The following is a 17,568-nucleotide window of genomic DNA, read 5'->3' on the forward strand; positions in this document are numbered from 1 at the left end:
CATGGCAGGAAATGGAGCAGACTTGGAGGTGTGCAGCAAGGAGGATTTTGTTCCACTCAGCTTTTCCTCCTACCCTCACATACTGCCTGGGTGACATTTTGGTGTGCAAGTAAATAATGAGTTTTTATCAGCCACACTGCAGGTAGGTGCAGTAGCTGCTGCCTTGATTTGGCTTTATAATAACCAGCCATAACAGAAGTAATGAGGTGTCAGAAATCCAAGAAAGGTCTTTGTTTATCACTGTAATTAAACACATTTGGAGAATCATTAAAAGCAATAGCAGGTGGGCAAAACTGAGGAAGAAGGATGACTTTGTAATGGAGTAGTCAATGGTTTTGTTCTGAAATGGATTGCTTTTAAATATCTGTCTGCATGCCTCCAAGTCTCCCCATTCTGAATTTAAATGTTTTTCCTATTCTGCATTGGGATTTTATGTTTATTTTTGTCTCAATCAGATTTATTTTTGTGATGGTGATAGTAATTAGGTTATACCAGCTTTAAGACTCAGTTAACCTGTGCCTTTTGTGCCAGAAGACCTGCAGTGCACCATAAGTTGAGCTTAAGAATTTGGCAGGGTTTATAGGCTAGACAGACTTGGTAGAGAAGGCTGAGCTTCAGGGAGGTGACACAGCTGGCTGAGGATGCTGGAACAGGTCAGGACTCTGGCTGGGAGCACATGAAGGTGATGGTGGTAGGGATGTGCAGGTAAATATCTCCTCAGAAGTTTCCTTTCCATCCTTCAGGATTAGTCTCTGAGATGTACAGGTTACATCCTTGAAAGTATATCAAGTTATTGATCTATTGTAATAGAAAACTATTTTCAAATTAATAAATTAATAAAGTTATGTTAATGAAGTCATGTTTCCTGGAAACATCCATAAAACCATTGTCATCTAGTAGAGCTTTTTAGCGTGCCATGTGTGTATGTGCACACCCCAGGTCTGAATCTGATTCTGTAAACACTAGCTTATTATTAAGGGATGTTATATATTAATAGCAGCATCCCACTAATGCCAAAGAGCCTCTCTGCAGGCTGCTGGCCAGATATGAAACATGAGAATCTGCCATAAGCCACCCAGTTGGAGCACATGGATTTACACCTTGTAGCAGTGCTGTGGTAAATCTGAAGACAAACACTGTCACTGAGCAGGATAAATACAGATGTGACTGTAGCAAAATATGGTTTCTCCTCTGCAGTGTTCTCTGTCCTGAGCTTGGAGTGGGGTTGGCCTGGAGATGCTGCTGCCCCTCAGCACCTCCGTGGTCGTGCCCTGGGGAGAGCAGCCAAGGGACTGGGCAGCTTCAAAACTGCAGCATGCCCCAAAAATTGTGAGAGGGATTTCCAGAAATAAAGCTTGCAAGTAATGGATTTCGTGGCGTTCTGGAAAAGGATAGGTACCCTTATGGATAGCCACACAGGTATGCCCACGTATATAATAAATAGATACATAATACTGTGTGTACACACCCTCTTATCTGTGTAAGAACAACATGGGGGTCTGTAATTACTTTCCAATTCCAGTGTTTAGCTTCTGAAATTTGTGAGATTTCAGAAATTTAATGTTTTGTGTACATATTTGTTTAAATATCAACAAAGGTCTTCATCTAAGCATATGACTCCGACAGCTTGAGCTTTATGATAAGCACTTCATTTAATGAGCTTCAAAATAAAAATACAAGAACTGCTGACATGCTTTCAACCATAGGCTAGATGGGTAATTGTCACACTAATTCTCCATCTCTTTATTACCTTACTGTCTTGGATTTATCTTATATGTATATTACTGCATAGTTAAATTTATATTTTCATAGTAATTAAATAGCATTTTATTAGCCTATATCTTTTTTATCGCTTCTAAAATCAATTCTCATTTGAGATGCTGAAAATATGACTGAGACTTTAATGGCGAGGAATTGTTCAGCATCCCAACCAAAAATGAGTATTTGAGACTAATAAAATGTAGCATCTTTAGAGCATCTAGAACTGAAATTCCTCTTAATGGCAATAATGTTCTCTGCCTCATTATGCTTTTCGTCAGTGACAGTGGGTTAATAATGCCCAAGATGATCTCTCCGAAACATTGCTTTCATGGCATTAGCATTGAACATTAACATTAGAAATGTAGCATTTTTCACTACATTTGGTAGTTACCAAACTTGATTAATGGCAGGACTATATTACTGCCGTGTAAATTATTCTCTTGCTTAAAACTTGTATTGCATAGCTAATTTTTTTTTTTTTTGCTAGTGCAGTGACACTCTTGTTATGCAAATCACAATGACAAGCAGAAAAGTTTAGCAGGGACAGGTAGGGGATTTCTTCTTGATTTTTCCTTTCTTCTTATGCCTCCACAGACTTGCCTCTCTTGCTGCTGATTGTTCTGGTCTGGAAAATACGAACTTCCATCTACTCTTTTAAATAGTATTTGTCCTTTATTAGAAATTCTTTGGCAATGGATCATTGGGAATCAAGGGGATTGCTTTGTCACCACCAATCTCCTGTCCCCTGCCCTCTCCCAGCAGCACTAATGGCCATTAGCGTTAATTATTTAAAGTTCCTTGTTTTGCACACAGAATGCAGCAATCAATGTTCAGTACCAGGTATATGCTTGTGCACCCCCTGACTCCAGTACTTTACCTAAACCTCAGTCTTTCAAAGTGTCTATTTTCTTTGATACAGCCTTTGGTTTTTATTCAGCATGGTGTAAGTGCTATTTAGAAAGCTTGAAGGTTTTATTTTTTTTTCCAGGCAGGAACATTTTCTCTGTAAATGTTAACCTTGGGACACGATCCAAAATCTTTATTTTCTTGTGTTTTTCTTCATCTCCAATTAATTTTCAGCACTGGTGCATTCTGGGCTGCAGGTGACTTAGGGTAAAACCTAATGGGTGACCTTTCGTCTCAGACTCACCTATGACTTATTTTGCTGGTGGATATAGATGGTTCACAAGCTGTCCAGGTTGGAAGAGTTAAGGAACTCTGAGAAGTGAAGATCTAGAAACAGCTGTTCTTCCCTTTCATGGAAAAAAACCACCCCAAAACTGAAAAACATTGAGCAGTATGCAGACATTGTAAGATGATAGTCAGGCCTCAGACTGACTCTTAGCAATTCCAGGAGCCTTCGTCCTCTGGGTGGGTTGTGCAAACTACTGAATTGTTCCAACTTCAGTTGAAATCCCATTGAAATAGATAATTTGTGTGTGGGTGTGTGGTGAAAAGCAGAGCATTCACAGCAGCTGGCATCCACGTGTCCAAGCTGTTGGGATGGGCTGGCTGCATGGCTCCTGTGGTGCCTAGAGATTAAGTCTTCCTTAGGATTCAACCCTGGATAATTTTGATCCACCATCTCTAAAACACAGGGTGTGGAACAGGGCATGTTGTGTCTGGTGTCCATTTAGGTAATTTGGGGGCATTTATGGCTGCCTGAACTCTCACCAGAGCCAGCCCAGGCTGTGGTGTGGCTTTCTAGTCACACGTTGCATTCTTTGTATGCTCAGTGAAGCAGAGTTTGCCATGTTTCATGGTCTTCCCATGTCACTTTGGTTCATAAAGACAAAGGAGTTGGGGAAAAAAATGTCCCTTTAAAAATTGCATGTTAGAAACAGCAACATTTGGGGTCAAGTTCTGTCCCATGTGTTCTTCCATCAGCTCATCATAAATAGGGTTAGCAGCCTTACAGCTTCCCAAAAGTTTCACCACTCAAGACTGCACAGTTCACACAAATAATATGAAATAAGCTGAAATACGGATTTAATTCAATGGGTCACATCACTCACAACATAACACAGCATCATGGAACAGAAGTACAGCTCCTCATGTACATGGAGAATGCTGAAGTCATGCTACAAAACTTGCTTAATGATTTGCATTTTTTCCCCTATGTTACAAAATGTAGTTGAGCAGATGGATGCAGCCAGCTGTACACAGAGCTTTAGGGAGTACTGGGGAGAAAAGGGAGAGGGTTTTGTTAAGATAAATGTAATAATCTCTGTGATAATTAGTTTAATTTAGATCCCTGCATCTGACTCATTTTTGACTAACCTTGTATGAGGTCTTTCTTGCTTTGCTGATGGGTCTGTGAATTTAGTTTGATTACAAACCCTTTTTTTGTTCTTGTGGATTGCTCACTGATCACTGATATTTTTCATTAAGCAGTTGCTTTATTACATTGTTATTTAGAGGGAAGTAATTTGTGTTTTCTAATTAATTTAATTCCAGGCACATTTAGTAAGTAGCTACAGTGAGCCCATTCAAAGGGTTTTAGGTCATATTGACATTGTTTACCAGATGTGCTCATTTGTTTTAAAACATTGTTAACTGTGTGGTGACAACAGCCCTGTGTGATTGCTTGACTCTTCCATCATCTTCTCTAATCTGCATCTCCAAAACCCCCCAAAATTAGAAGATGCATTTCAGGTACTAGTGAGAGATGCCCATAGATATCAAATCACAGGTAAATTATATTGAAATGTCAATATAAACTATTACTATTTATTATTGGGTTTGAGGGCATAGCAGGGACAAGCTTTCTGGCTTCTCCTAGCCAGGGATGTGAAGCCATTTATACAACCACCAAAAATCTGGATAATGCCAAAAAGATGCAGGCTGGGTGTTTAGTCTATGCTTGGCCCATTTACCTCTGAAAAAGTTGCATTGAGGCTGCAGGAGAGAAGGGAGCAGCCAGGAGGATGAGCTTCCAAGCAAAGCATGGCATGAGGAGTGATGGGACAAGTTAATGGAATCCTAAGGCCAGTGCTGTAGTTCACAGTTGTCACTATCCCAAATTCATGGGCTTGGGAAATGTTTTCACCAGAAGCCTTCTGGAAAAGCTCAGCATTTCTTTGCTAGTGGAGCTCCCAGGATTTGGGGGTTATTCAAGTACTTCATGTTCATCACTGTTAAATACTGTATCCATTCCATCATCTGAGCATGAAAACTCCCCATTATACCTATCATTTGCTCATTTGCCCTGCTGTGCCAGGAGCTGGAGTTCTAAAATGAGACCCTAATTAGATGAATAAATAATATTTTCACAGGAAAATGTACAGGCAGGTTATTCCCCTGACTACAAGCTTGTCCCATGAAAAACTACCAACATTTGTTAACGTGTTCTGCAGTCACTTATTTTGGTAAGAAGTAAATTATTGCTTGTTCTGCAGCAAAGTCTGGCACAGAGCAGCGACACTGTAAGATTCATTGGCCTCTGAAGGACCCACCAAACAATAGCCTTGATGTGTTTTCCATTATTTTTCAACTGTTTTCCATCTCTTTGTGGTTGCAACAGCTGACATTAATGACAAACTTTGAAGGAAAGGTTTGTTCAGTAGTTCATATTTACTAAATTTTAACATCTAATCCTACTGATGTGATAGACTGAATTCTGATACAATTCGATCCAGCAGCTCACCTGCATTTCTGCTTTATTTTTTGCAGGGAACATTTTAAAATGTTAAATCTTTCCTATTTCATGCTGGTCTCTTAAGGGTGTGTGTGTGTATGGGGATGTGTTCTATGTATTGATTTAATAGGAAAGATCATCTCTTGGAAAGGGAAAATAAACGTGTGTGCATGCATGTGGAAGGAGGGAGAGAGAGAGAGAATATCTGTGTGTTTATCTCTGTGATAAATGATGCCTGCTAAAAATGTGACTTGCCATGAACATTATGAGTGTTTTCCTCTTTAAGGGTATTATACAAACACAGTCCCTGTCAGCAGAAACGAGGCTGCAGTCTTGATTGTTTAGTTCAAACAGTTTGATGTTTCATTGTCCCTCAATCAATCAGTGCCTGGAGGGGTATCAGGTATTGGCTGGGAATGCATCAGTGGCATGCAGAGCACAGATATTCCTCAAAAGCTTGAAAATATTTCATTTAAAGTACCCATTACATATGCATCCCAGTCTGAAAGCGGCAACAAAGTGAGCTGTGATTATCATTTTTAATTGTGGATCTTCCCTATTCAGTGCTAACATCTCCCAAATTGCCTTAAAATAAGCATCTTCCTAGACAGATTTGTAATTCACTTGCATGGCTTATTTTATTCTCTGTGCAAAAGTTAGATGAGGGCATGGGGTTTAGAATAAACAAAATGCATAAAGTAGAAAACGTAATGCGGCATAAATGCCACATAAATCACATCCTAAAGACAAAAGCAGATTTCAAACATCTGAATTACTGAGCACTTAATGTGGAGTGTAATCTGTGTTTTGGTTTGTGTTTGTTTCTGGAGTGTCACACAGAGAAAAATACGAGGGGTTTCCTTTCTCTTCCAACAGCGGGGGGAAAAGGGAGGTCTTGACCCCGAGAAAGAGCCTTTCCTGCATTGTAGGTAAACCCCCAGACAAGTGTCTCCTTTGCTGCTGGCAGCTGGGCTCTGTGCACAAGTAGTTGATTGAAACCTCACTTGAGGTCTCTTGCTCATCACAGACTGAGTAAGAGGCTGCTTCAAAATGCAAAATTATCCTTGAAAACACCTTCCCTGGTGCCCTCCTTTGTTCCTTTACATCACCTGCAATGTGTGTTAGCCCCCCTTCTCCAAGGTCCCTAGCATCCCCCCGCAGGGGTCAGGGCACTGCTAGTGCTGTTCTCAAGCCACAGCTCTCTGAAATTGGACCTAACAGATAAAACCTCAGGCTTCAAAGATTTACACTTAGGATGGACAGGAAGGAAAAACGTGTGTTTTTTTCCAGTAACAATCATAATTTTAGGGGAGAAAAGCTTATTCTTCCTCATGCTTTTGTTTTCCTTTGCCCAGCCCACACCTCTCAGCTCAAGCCTGGTACACATATTCCCGTTTAAAAAAAAAAAAAAAAAAAAAAAAAAAAAAAAATAAAAAATTGTAGAGAAATAATTTTTAAAAAAATCAACCTGTTTCCCCTGCGCCGCCGCGATTGGTCCAATGGAAATCGCCGAGCCGACCGCGTCAAAAGCAAAGAGCTTGGGCTTTAATTGCGAGCTAAGTCTCCTGTAATCCAGGGGAGCGTTTGAGATTCTGCCCAGGCAGGCGCTGAGGGCTGTGGGTTTCTCTGGCAGCTCTGCAGCACAAGTCAGCATAGCTAATGCAGAGAGAGCTCTCCCCCCGCCGCCGCGTCCCCGGCTCTGGCTGGCTCTGCCTCTCGCCGGGCTTTGATTCGATATGAACAGACTGGGAACTCCGGAGCGAGAGCTGACATGACTCTGCAGATGGCTACCTTCGGATGATGCACCTAGGGGTTGTTTTGTTTTTTTTTTATCTTTAAGGGAAGGTAAAGCTTAATGCTAATGTTTATTTTTCCCTTGTTGCCATTTTTCAGGACTGCCAGTCCCAAAGAAGAGCCCAAAGTCGGTAAGCACTTTACAGCTACTATTTCTGTGTGTTTGTCTGCTTTGAAGGGAAAAAAAGCATGAGTTTGGCTTGTTTGCTTTCTGGGTCTCGATTGTTTTAAGTTGTCTTTCTGTTGCAACCATGATTACCTTGCACGTCTCCTGCTGCATGGGGAGATGAGAGGGGGATGCAGTACGGAAGGGGGACTTGTTTGCAAATAAAGCCTCAGGTTTACAAATCCGCTGCCCTGACAGATGAGCTTCTCTGTCGTTTAACTTACTAAAAAAAAAAAAAGCTATTGTTTCCTTTTGGAAAGATGGGAGGCTCCACCTTCTTGCCAGATACCAATTCCTGTCGGGTGCTCATAGGCACCAACCTTCTCCATTAACTCACTGAGTTTTCTTGAGAACCCTTGGCTGAATTATTAACAGAACGGGAAAGCATGCACCTTGTTGGGAGAGACAAAGCATGAACAGCATGGTTGCAGTTCCCAGGGAATACAGTCAGCTGTCTGAGTGCCTGCTCTGGAGGCATTTCCATACTGAGCAGGATTGTCCTGCAGGCGTAAGATCCCTCATTTTTAAAAAAGCAGTAACAGAACAATATTTTCTTATCCTCTCTGAACATATTTCCATGTAAAGCTGTTACCTGGAAACATCTTAGCATCTTAGCTAGCAGCACAGAAGCTATGATCTAAAGTATCATCAAAGCTCCATGAATGATATTATGGAAGAAATTAACGTGCTATTTGTATGCAACAAAAAGCAATGTTTTATTTTTAAAGGGAATGAAATACCTAAAGCCTGAAAGTTTGCAGTTATCTGTTGAGAGTGAGGGAGAGACAAAATTCTCTGCCAGGAGCTTTGGGGAGGCAAAGCAAGTGAGGTATTTGTGAGATGGTGTGAAACTTCCCCAACAGTCCCTGGCGGTGCCAAAACCTGCAGCTGGGCACAGCCCACCTCACCGCAAACCTGGGCAAGAGGTTTGGGAAAGCGGCCGAGCAGAATCCTCTGGCTTTTAATACGAGCTCTCTGCTCATCCAAAAAGAAATCCCTGAAATAATTAATGTGATTCTGATGGCTTAGGGCAGCGCTGATTAAAGTCATGTGAGCCCGGGCCCTCTACCACTGTCAGCTCGCATTAATGTTGGGAGGCGCAGGAGCGGGGTGCGCTCCTCGCGGATCGCGGCCCCGTCAGCGCCGCCCGCTCGCTGCTGTCACACCCGCGGATCTTTCAGCCGCCCGAGAGGCAGAAGCGAGTGTGTAAAATACAGACGTGCCTGGCACGTTTCTATTCTCTGCCTCCACTTTCTCCCCCGCCCGGGGGAGATTGGCTGCGCTCGACCTGGGCTGTGACTTCTGTCATTAAACCAGCCCTAATCCCTGAGGTTCGGTCTTTCCAAAGCGTGGATGCTCCCGCTTTGCCTCACGCACGTTTGGCATCGGGGTGAAGCGGGATCCTGCACCTCTCTGGTTGACAGCTATGCACGGCAAAAATCTGAGCAGCATGTAAATCCGTGTCAGGATAATCCCACCTTGGTGAACAAAGAGGCTGCTTACAAACAGTAGCTGTGCAACAACAGATTTCTCTCTGCTGTTCGCTCTGAGGAGCCTGTCAGCCTGGAGAGAGCTGGCATTCCTTTGCGTGCCTCTCCCAAGCCTTTTCAGTAATTTTTCCTACGGTCCTAGGTGGTGCTGTTGCCTCTGAAGCGCAGGATTCCCAAAAAGCAGAGCCTCCTGTTCCGCTGGCTGCGCGCGGGGTGGTTGGCAGCGCAATTAGCGGCGGTGTGCTCACTGCAGCATCCTGCTGCAGCCTTAATGAGCAGCGCTCCTCGGAGGGCAGAGCCAGCGGGGCACGGCCACTGCAGCCGCCCCGTGCTGCCCAGGCATCGCTGGCATGTGAGGCTTGAGCATGGAAACCTGCAGCAAAGTGCTCGGGGCATCAGTGTGCACAGGAGGAATCTCCTCAGGCTCTCCGGGATGGATTTACACCAACCCCAGAGCCCGTGTGGCCGAGGTGATGGTCAGAAGCAGGGAAGTGGTGGTGTCTAACACTGTCCTCCCTTGGTTTGTTGAAGGGCTGCTGCTCCACTGCACGGAGTCCAGCCTGACCTTCTTGGCCGTGAGGATTCCCACTCATGACAGCCAAGAGCCCCGCTGGCACAGTCCCTGTCTGGGATACCATCTCTGAGCTCTGCCAGCGTGTTCCCCGGGGATATCCTGGATCCCAGGGGCTCCCAGCTTGCTGCTGCCCTGGCAGCGATGGGGTGAATGCAGGAGCTGCCGTCAGAGCCCTGTGCCAGGGGCTGTCTCCAGCCCAGCAGAGCTGTGGGGCTGGGTGGATGTGCCCATCTCCCCCTGCCCTTTGCTCAGTGCACAGGGGCTGTTTTCCAGCATTCCTTGTATGATAAGCAAGCTGCAGTTAGAGGACAGCGCACATCGAGGCTGGGAGCAGTTGGCTTTGATCTTGGCTTGTGCTTGTTTTTTGTTTCCTCTGCTGCATCAGGGAAGTCACGACTCAGGTGTCCATCCTCATCTGCTTTGCTGAGGAGATGGGCCCTCTCTCGTTCCCTTGTATCCTTTCCCAAAGCCCAGACACATTCCCCACTTACTGCCAGTGGCTGCTTTTCCTTAAACCAGTCCTATTTTCTGTTCTCAGCCCCCAGTCCTGCATTCCCCAGAGGCCAGCTTCAAGCTGTTGGTACCTCCTGGCTGTGGTGAGGTGTTAAAGCTGTGGAGACGTTTGTTGGTGCTGGGGCTGTGACACAGCCTGGAAGTTTTATTGCCTTCAGCTCAGTTTTGCTGGGCTGTATTTGTCAGTCTTTGTGTGTCATCTGACAAACTTTGCTCTTCTCCGATTTTAAGGAGAATTTTTCAACCTTGGTGAAAGAGCACAATTAGTAAAAAACTCCTTTCCAGCTGTACTTGGGCTTGGACATTTCCAAGTGCTTTATTCCTTTTCCCTCACCAAGGACATGCTCTCAGCAGTTCTCTGTGCTGCTCCTTTTTTTTATTTAAATTTCCCATTATTTATTTTTTAGATGAAAATAGATAATATTTTGTATTGACCATCTAGAGATATACATTTTAAGCATGAAAATTCTCTAGTGTAGCATTTTCCCCTGCAATTATCCTGATATAATATGGAAGAAAACTAACTTTTTTTCTTTTTTTTTTTTTTTTTTTCCTTGTTGCTTGCATCAAAATACTCCACAAGGGGGCAAAGATTCCCACTTCCAGCTCAGTATGCTGTCCTGCCAGGACCAGCTTCTCCAAAAACCTCTACAGCACAAAATCTGCAGCTAGATCATCGGAAGATGGGATCACTGCAGGGGGGATAAAATGCTATGCTCTTCAAAAAATCTGAATTTTTTCTTTTCGATTTAAATAACTGCATTTTCAGCATAGCTGACTTGTGACCAGAAATTCAATTCCTATGCACAGCTAGTCCCAGACGAGAGATTTGCCACATTTTTTGGGTGGTTAAGCAACACCAGGGGCTCTGCCAAAGTCCTATCTTTGTCAGGAAGAGAAATTGGTTCCACAGCAAGTCTGTACAAGACATCCCTCTTCATTCAAAACCCAGAGGTTTGGGTAGGGCATAAGAAGCTCCAGCTTCCCATGTATTTATTTCGTCATGGTTGTAAAACAGTATCAGGGTGATTATTTTATCCCATCACCTGTATTTAAGTGTGCAGTCTGCCTAAATGCACTCGAGGTAGTCACCATAGCCTTGATTTCTAGCCACTTTTGGCAAAGGTCTTTCTGGAGAGCCACTGATGCTTATCAACAGCTCTGGAGAAGATCTCTCAAGGATCAGGGGTGCTCTTACTGGCTCAGGTAGTTCAGTGCCCCATGCTCTTGGTAGCTCCTGGCAGAGGTCAATGCAGTTCGGCTGATCTGCTTTACTTGATGCTGAAAGCCACAGTCAGCGCCTCAGGGTGAGGTCAGAGCCTCCTGCTCTGTCCCCAGCCAGACCCTGTGCTCATCTGCTGCTTTCCTGCCCATGTGTGTGAACTGAGCAAGCTGCACAGTAAGATTCAGACCCAGGAGGATTGGTCCTAAAGCTGGGCACAAGGCAGGAGATGGACAAGCCATCCTTGGTATTGGACATCCTTGGACAAGCTGGTATTTGGTCAGCTTGTCCCTCTTGGGAAAGCTCTTGTGTACCAAGACACAAACTTCGTGTGAGCAGTGCCCGTGACAGGGACCAGGATGGTCAGACCACTGCAATTCCTCATGACGTGCTGAAGCTGCTGCAACATGTGGAAAGAAGTTTGGCCCCCAAGCCCTTTTTAGCCTCCTTTGGTGATCTGAAAGTCAATAAATATTGTCTTGAATTAATTTAATTACATACATTCCTTATTGCCATGGTTACATTCCCCTTGTTCTGGTCCCCTCTCAACCTTTTAAATAGAGATGTTTTTTTAAAAGAGTTATTTTTATGGAAAACCACCAGTCCCGCTAAAGAGGTTATCACCTATTTCTTGAAAAATACCTATTTTCGCAATTTCAACTCTAGTTTAATTAGAAATAGTTTTGATTGAGGTATGCTGACACTTCCATTTCCAGTCCAAATACAAAACAGAATTCACAGTTTGTTCAAAATTTAAGCCTTTTTCTATCACAAAGTGAGAGCACTTTTTGAGGTTCAACTTAGTTGCTTTTTAAATCAGAAAGCTTTCAGAGAGTTCTTATTATTTCCCTAAGGGCTGCATAAAGCTTCACATTTTAGTCCCTGTCCTCCATATTCTGTAACCAGCTATTTCCAGAGAGATTGGCCTGAAGTTTCACAGGAGGCTTGTAGTTATTTTAGTAGTTTGGCCAAACAAACCAATCCAGATGGCTGGACTGAGAGATGTATTTTTTTTTAATTTATATTTTTTAAAGTTGATTATCCCCAGCATAGCTATTTCAAAATGGCTTCATTTAAATGCATGCGAATTAGCTTCATTTACCACTTAAAAAGCTAAAAATGTTGGAAATTGGTTCAGATATTTGTATTTGAAAGTCTGCAGATGAGTAATCACAGCAGGTAAGCTTTGTTCAAAATTGCTTTAAAGGACAAAGGCAATTTCACATTTTAGTCAATCGAGATACCCTTTAAAAAGATGCTGCTGATGGATCAACAACTCGAATGCAAGGCTGAGAGGTCAACATTATTTGAGCTGTTGAAGCTGGGATTTTTTTTTCTCAGCGTAAATCTGAAGAATGTGCAACCTCACAAGAATTTTACCGGGGTTTTTGAAGACTTTAAAAGAGGGCACTTTGCATGGTTACTTTCTCCTTTGTAATTAATTCAGCTGTTCTATGATGAAGCGTTGGCTGCTTGGGGTCTCGTGTTCAGAGTGAGCCAAGGGGTGCCCAGACCTGTGGCCAGTGAGCCCCCCATGCTGATCCCATCTGTGTCTGCTGCTGGCTTCTCTCCCTACCCGGCTTGGGTTCCTGTAGAGAAGTACCTGAACGTGCAGATTCCTGTTGCAGTGTTTCCAGATACCCTCTGCCAGCAGGAGGCTTAATTCTCTGCCTGAGGTTTATTGATGTGAGTGCCTGACCCCTTTTAGCTGGGAAATAGTGGATGTTGGAAAAACAACCTGTGGGATGCTGTTTTTCCGGCCACCCTCTGTGTCACAGCAGCCCTGGGAACACAGTTCCCTGTTCCAGAGCAGGTGGGAGATTGCACTCAGCCTTGGTGGCAATCCAAGGTTCATCTCAAAAGAGCATTAAAAAGCATTTGCTGCACAGTGTGGGGAGCTCTTGTTGGGGATTTTGCTGCATATTGAGTAGTACAAATCCTGGGAATGCAAATGTGACTTGTGCTTCATTTGAACACACAGTTGTGAATTCGAGTTAAGAACTATATACCCTACTTAGCTAAATAGTAAGCAGTCAGAACTCCTGACACAGTACTTTGGAATAAGCCCTGAGTTTAGATGGGTGCATTTTTTTTTCCTGTTTTAATATACTTAATTAAAACAAATCAGATTTCAAATAGATATTTTCGTATTTGTTAAGGTCTGCAGAAGTCCCTTGGGTGCTCTGGGGAGCAGAGCCATTAGAGGGGTACTCTGTTGTCGACACACTTGTAACATGAGGAGTTGTAAGAGCTGCAGAGAAAAAGTGATCTAGCATAGTAAGGGGTGTGCTTGAATCTGCTTCAGAGGGACAGTCTGAGTTTTCACTGTGAAATCTGGTAGTTCTTCCATTTTCTTTCAGGCTTAAGTTAGACCCTGATGTTGTTTGAATAGAAGGTTGTTGTGATTTTCTGCCTTAATTCAGGAAAAAATAAGTAGGTTGAAAGTAGTAACCTATAATGAGATTTAGATCCATCTTACATGTGCGAAGGAAAAATGCTATTTTTTTAATGATAAATTACTTTGTTTTGTATTTCCCTTTCTGTCAATCTGCCTACCAGTATCTGTCACCTGGGAATTTAACTGTACCCAGCATTAACTGGGTAGCAGCAAAACTGCGGCTTATACATTTACTTACGTGCGCGCAGAAAAGCCTGATCAAAGAAGGGAGGGAAAAAAAAAAAATAAATTGATGGAAAACACCCACTCAGCGACCAATAACCGTCTGTTCTCTCTCCCTTTTTTTCCACTCCGCTCCCCTTCCTTTACAGCAACCACTTGAAAGGAAAGACAGCCAAAACAGTTCCCAGCAGAGCGTGTCGAGCCACCGCAGCGGGCACACCGCGTCCCCCGCGCACAGCGCCCAGGTGCTGCCCGAATACGCCGCCCCGGAGGCGCCGGCCGCCGACCAGCCGGACACTTCTGGGCAGAAGAAGCCAGATCCATTCAAAATCTGGGCCCAGTCCAGGAGCATGTATGAAAGCCGACGTGAGTATGAGGCAGGTGTAGTTGCTAAGGCTACGGCTACGGCAGCTGCTCCCTGTGTGTTTTCTTCGCGAAGTAAACGGGAGTCTTGCAGGTTGCTGCTGGAGATTGTGAGGCTTCCGCCGGTTGATTTTGGTGTCTGTCGGTGAGATCAGCTTGGTAGAGCTGCAGTTTGCTCTGTCATGAGGGTTGGATTTGGATCATCTCTAGGAAAGGGCGCTTTTAGGCCAAAGCTTAATGTGAAAAATCCCTTTAAAATTAAAGACTGTCTTTTCCCCTATATTTTTATTGCGCTTTTTAATAAGGCTGGAGGAGAATTTTCAAGTTTGTTATCCAGATCCTAAACTCTTTTCTGAGGTTAAGGCTCATTATCTGATATGCACAGGAATTTCAGTAAGGAGGGGAAGTATTTAGTTTGCTGAAATTCATATCAGATGCTTTTCAGCCTCACTCTGGGGATGAGAAAATCCAGCTGAGCCATTTTACTTTGACCAGAGTGGACACTTTAACAATACAGATATTAAATGCATATTGTAAGTGGCTTTTATGGCAATTAATAATCTGCACACTTGGCTAATAATTCAGCAGGGTTTTGACTCTGTTCCAAGACTATAAATGTGGTTTCAATCAGTTTCTTCTCAGGAAACAAAATAAACACATGGGCTTTGCTTTAATTGCACTGCTGAAGATGATCAAATCTGTAAAAGCTTCTTAGAGTATTAGGTTCATTTTGAAAGGCAGTAGTTACCTTAGATACAGAAAAGGGGGTTTCAAAGTCTTAATGCTCTGAGAGTATCACCTGCAGTTTGATTTTATTGTGCTAACTGGAAATTGGTAAAACCAGTAAGAAATTAGCCTTTACCTCAGAATGAAAAATGGTAGGACTTTTTTTTTTACTGACCGAATGAATCACTTTGAAGTCTTATATCCTGGAAAAATTAAATCATGAGTCACAGTTTCTTGGCTGAAGATGCATCTCTTTGGATTGAATGTCTCAGCAATGCAGTTTGTAGGTGTCTGCTTTTGTGCACTGCTTCCCTTCCCATCCTTTCCTAGGGATTTGGTTGAACTGACCCTGCAGGCTCTTGGGCCAGGTCCTGCTGATCTGTGGAGTGCAGTGACAGAACTTGTACGTGCAGCTCATTGAAACAGGAAAAAGAGCTGAGGGGCAGCAGCTCCTGAGCCCTGCAGAGCTGTGGGCAGAGCTCCTCCTTCTCCTGCCTGGGTGGACAAGTGTCCCACGGCACTGGCCTTCCTGCTGCCCAGCCCACGTGGTTCCTTCCCGTTGGCACTGTGCTGCCATTGCCTCTGACCCCCTGCAGCGACTTAGCTAATTTCTAATTAACTGTTTAACTCTTACTAATTAGTCATTAGTATCAGCTTAGCAGCTGTAACTCCTGCCTGTCTTTCCTGATAAAACCCAAGGCTGAGCTGGAGAAACCCTGAAGTGCACAGGCAGACAGTCGCCCTTCTGTGTCACCTCCAATACCATGTGCTAAATCTCCCTCTTCCCTCAATGGCTGCAGTTATCCTGTAGAGGTTTTGTCCTTGCCTGGGACTAGAGCCCTTCCAGAGGCCTTCTCACAGTCTCTTGACCTGCTGGTTTCCACATCCCATCTTCTCCTGTGCCACAATCCTCACTGCTTGGGGCTGTTGCTAGACTGGGATCTGCTACACCCCTTCAGCTTCCCTGTCTCAGCTTTCCATAGTCCTGCGTCTCTGTGGTGGGGCTGAGCCTCTTCTGCTGCTTCAGTCCTTGTCTCCTGCCTCTTCTACCAGACAAGACCTGTTTGAACATTGGTGCTTTTCTATGAACTTTTCATCACATTGCTGTTCCCTTCCAGGAGGGTGTTTTCTGAGAGTTCTTGGGTTTTTACCCTTGTAAATAGGGTTTTTTGGAGAATGGTGGAAGTGTGATATGGTCATATCTCCTTTTAAGCCATTAGAGGTGTCCAAGAGCCTATGAATTTCCACCTCTAAGCTCGAGTGAAACACATTCCCTGGGGATTAACCTGCACTCTTAGCTAGTGACATGGCTTTACTGTGTGTAATGAAATGTGAAGAAAAGCAGAAAGATAAGTGGAAAATTGAGTTGGATGTGCTCTGTCTACTTTTGTGGTCTGATCCCAAAGCATGACTGGTGGTTTTACTTCGAGGTCAGTGGTCAGCTCCTCCTTTCCCTCACCAAGCCCTTATTTATCATGAGTCTCATAAGTAAAGTCTGTGGTTCCCAGCTGAAACCTGCCTCTGCTGCCCTGGGGGCTTGGTGTGAAGCCTTGTGTTTCTTTCCCTTTGCTGTGGACCTGAATCATCCCTTTGAGATCTATTCCCAGTGTTGCCCAGGTGTGGCTCATGGGACATTTTTAGGGAACTCTGCTGACACTGACCATCAGAGCTTGTGGAGGACTCCAGATTCACTGTCTGTCAGCTCCACTTGTGCTGTTCTTCATGTTTTCACCCAGCTGCAGTTGGGTTTAACTCCAGTGCCACCTTTGGCTTCTCTGAAGAGAAGTCATGTCTTCTCTTTCCCCTTACTTGGGCACCCATTCCCTCAGGCTTTGGGACTTCATCTCCAATGACATCCATAAGTTTGGGTGCTAGGTGTGACTCTCTGCAGCCTTCTGATGGACCTGTGAGCAGAACTAAGTGAATATTCTATGCACAGCAGGAGGATGTCACCCTAGTGCCAGAGCTGAGGGTGGGTGACACCTCCAGTAACCAGGGAATTTGATGGGTTTTAGAAGGCTCCACTTCCTGAGGAGTCCCAGCACAGCTCTTCTCCCACTCCAGCCAGGGCTTGCTCTCTCTTAATTGTTGGCCTTAAATTTTAAAAAGCCTGAAAAGGGCTCTAAAGTGTTCTTTTGGGAGACAGGGTTTTGAATCCTCAGCAAGGGAACTGAGAAGCAGCAACAAGCCTTTGTGTTGAAGTATATGACGAATTCAAAAAGGACAGAATTTTAGAGCGTTAGATCATCTTAAGTGTTTTATTTTGTCCCATTTTTGAAATTGTTGAATATAAAAAGAGCATAGTGCAATTTTTCAAGTACAGTTGACACAAGAAGATGAATTCATTAGCTCCAGCGCAGACAGATTTATTTTTCATCTAAAAATCATAATGTAAAAAGGTTCTATTCAATATATGAATTCCTCTTCTCCAAGATATTTCTAAGAAGTACTGAATCTGTAATGAATACCTGCTGCCTTTTTCTCTGGGAATGCATCCCACTGTTACTTACATTAATAATAAGAATGTAGACACAGAAAGCAAAGGCAACATTTTAATTTTTCTGAATTTGTAAAATTCGGTTCTTCCTCTTCTTAAGTTGTTTTTGGATCAGTATTTCATTAAAAAAGACTGTATTTGCCTTATGTGACCTGTCTCACTGAAGTCATTGGTAGAGCACAATTAGGTTGAAAAGCACCAGCTT

At 43.7% G+C, this 17,568-nt stretch overlaps 1 protein-coding gene across 26 annotated transcripts in view; it reads left to right on the forward strand.

Moving 5' to 3' along the window:
• MAGI1 (membrane associated guanylate kinase, WW and PDZ domain containing 1) overlaps positions 1 to 17,568 on the forward strand; it is a 336,522-nt gene that overhangs the window by 291,547 nt on the left and 27,407 nt on the right. For all 26 annotated transcript variants that reach the window (XM_066327249.1, XM_066327242.1, XM_066327243.1 and 23 more), the window contains 2 exons: positions 7,292 to 7,323; positions 13,927 to 14,143. In XM_066327249.1, coding sequence (XP_066183346.1) covers positions 7,292 to 7,323; positions 13,927 to 14,143 — 249 coding nt within the window. The remainder of the gene's footprint in view (positions 1 to 7,291; positions 7,324 to 13,926; positions 14,144 to 17,568) is intronic.

Source organism: Sylvia atricapilla, chromosome 11 (genome assembly GCF_009819655.1).
Source record: "Sylvia atricapilla isolate bSylAtr1 chromosome 11, bSylAtr1.pri, whole genome shotgun sequence".
In the NCBI taxonomy this organism is placed as follows: Eukaryota; Metazoa; Chordata; class Aves; order Passeriformes; family Sylviidae; genus Sylvia; species Sylvia atricapilla.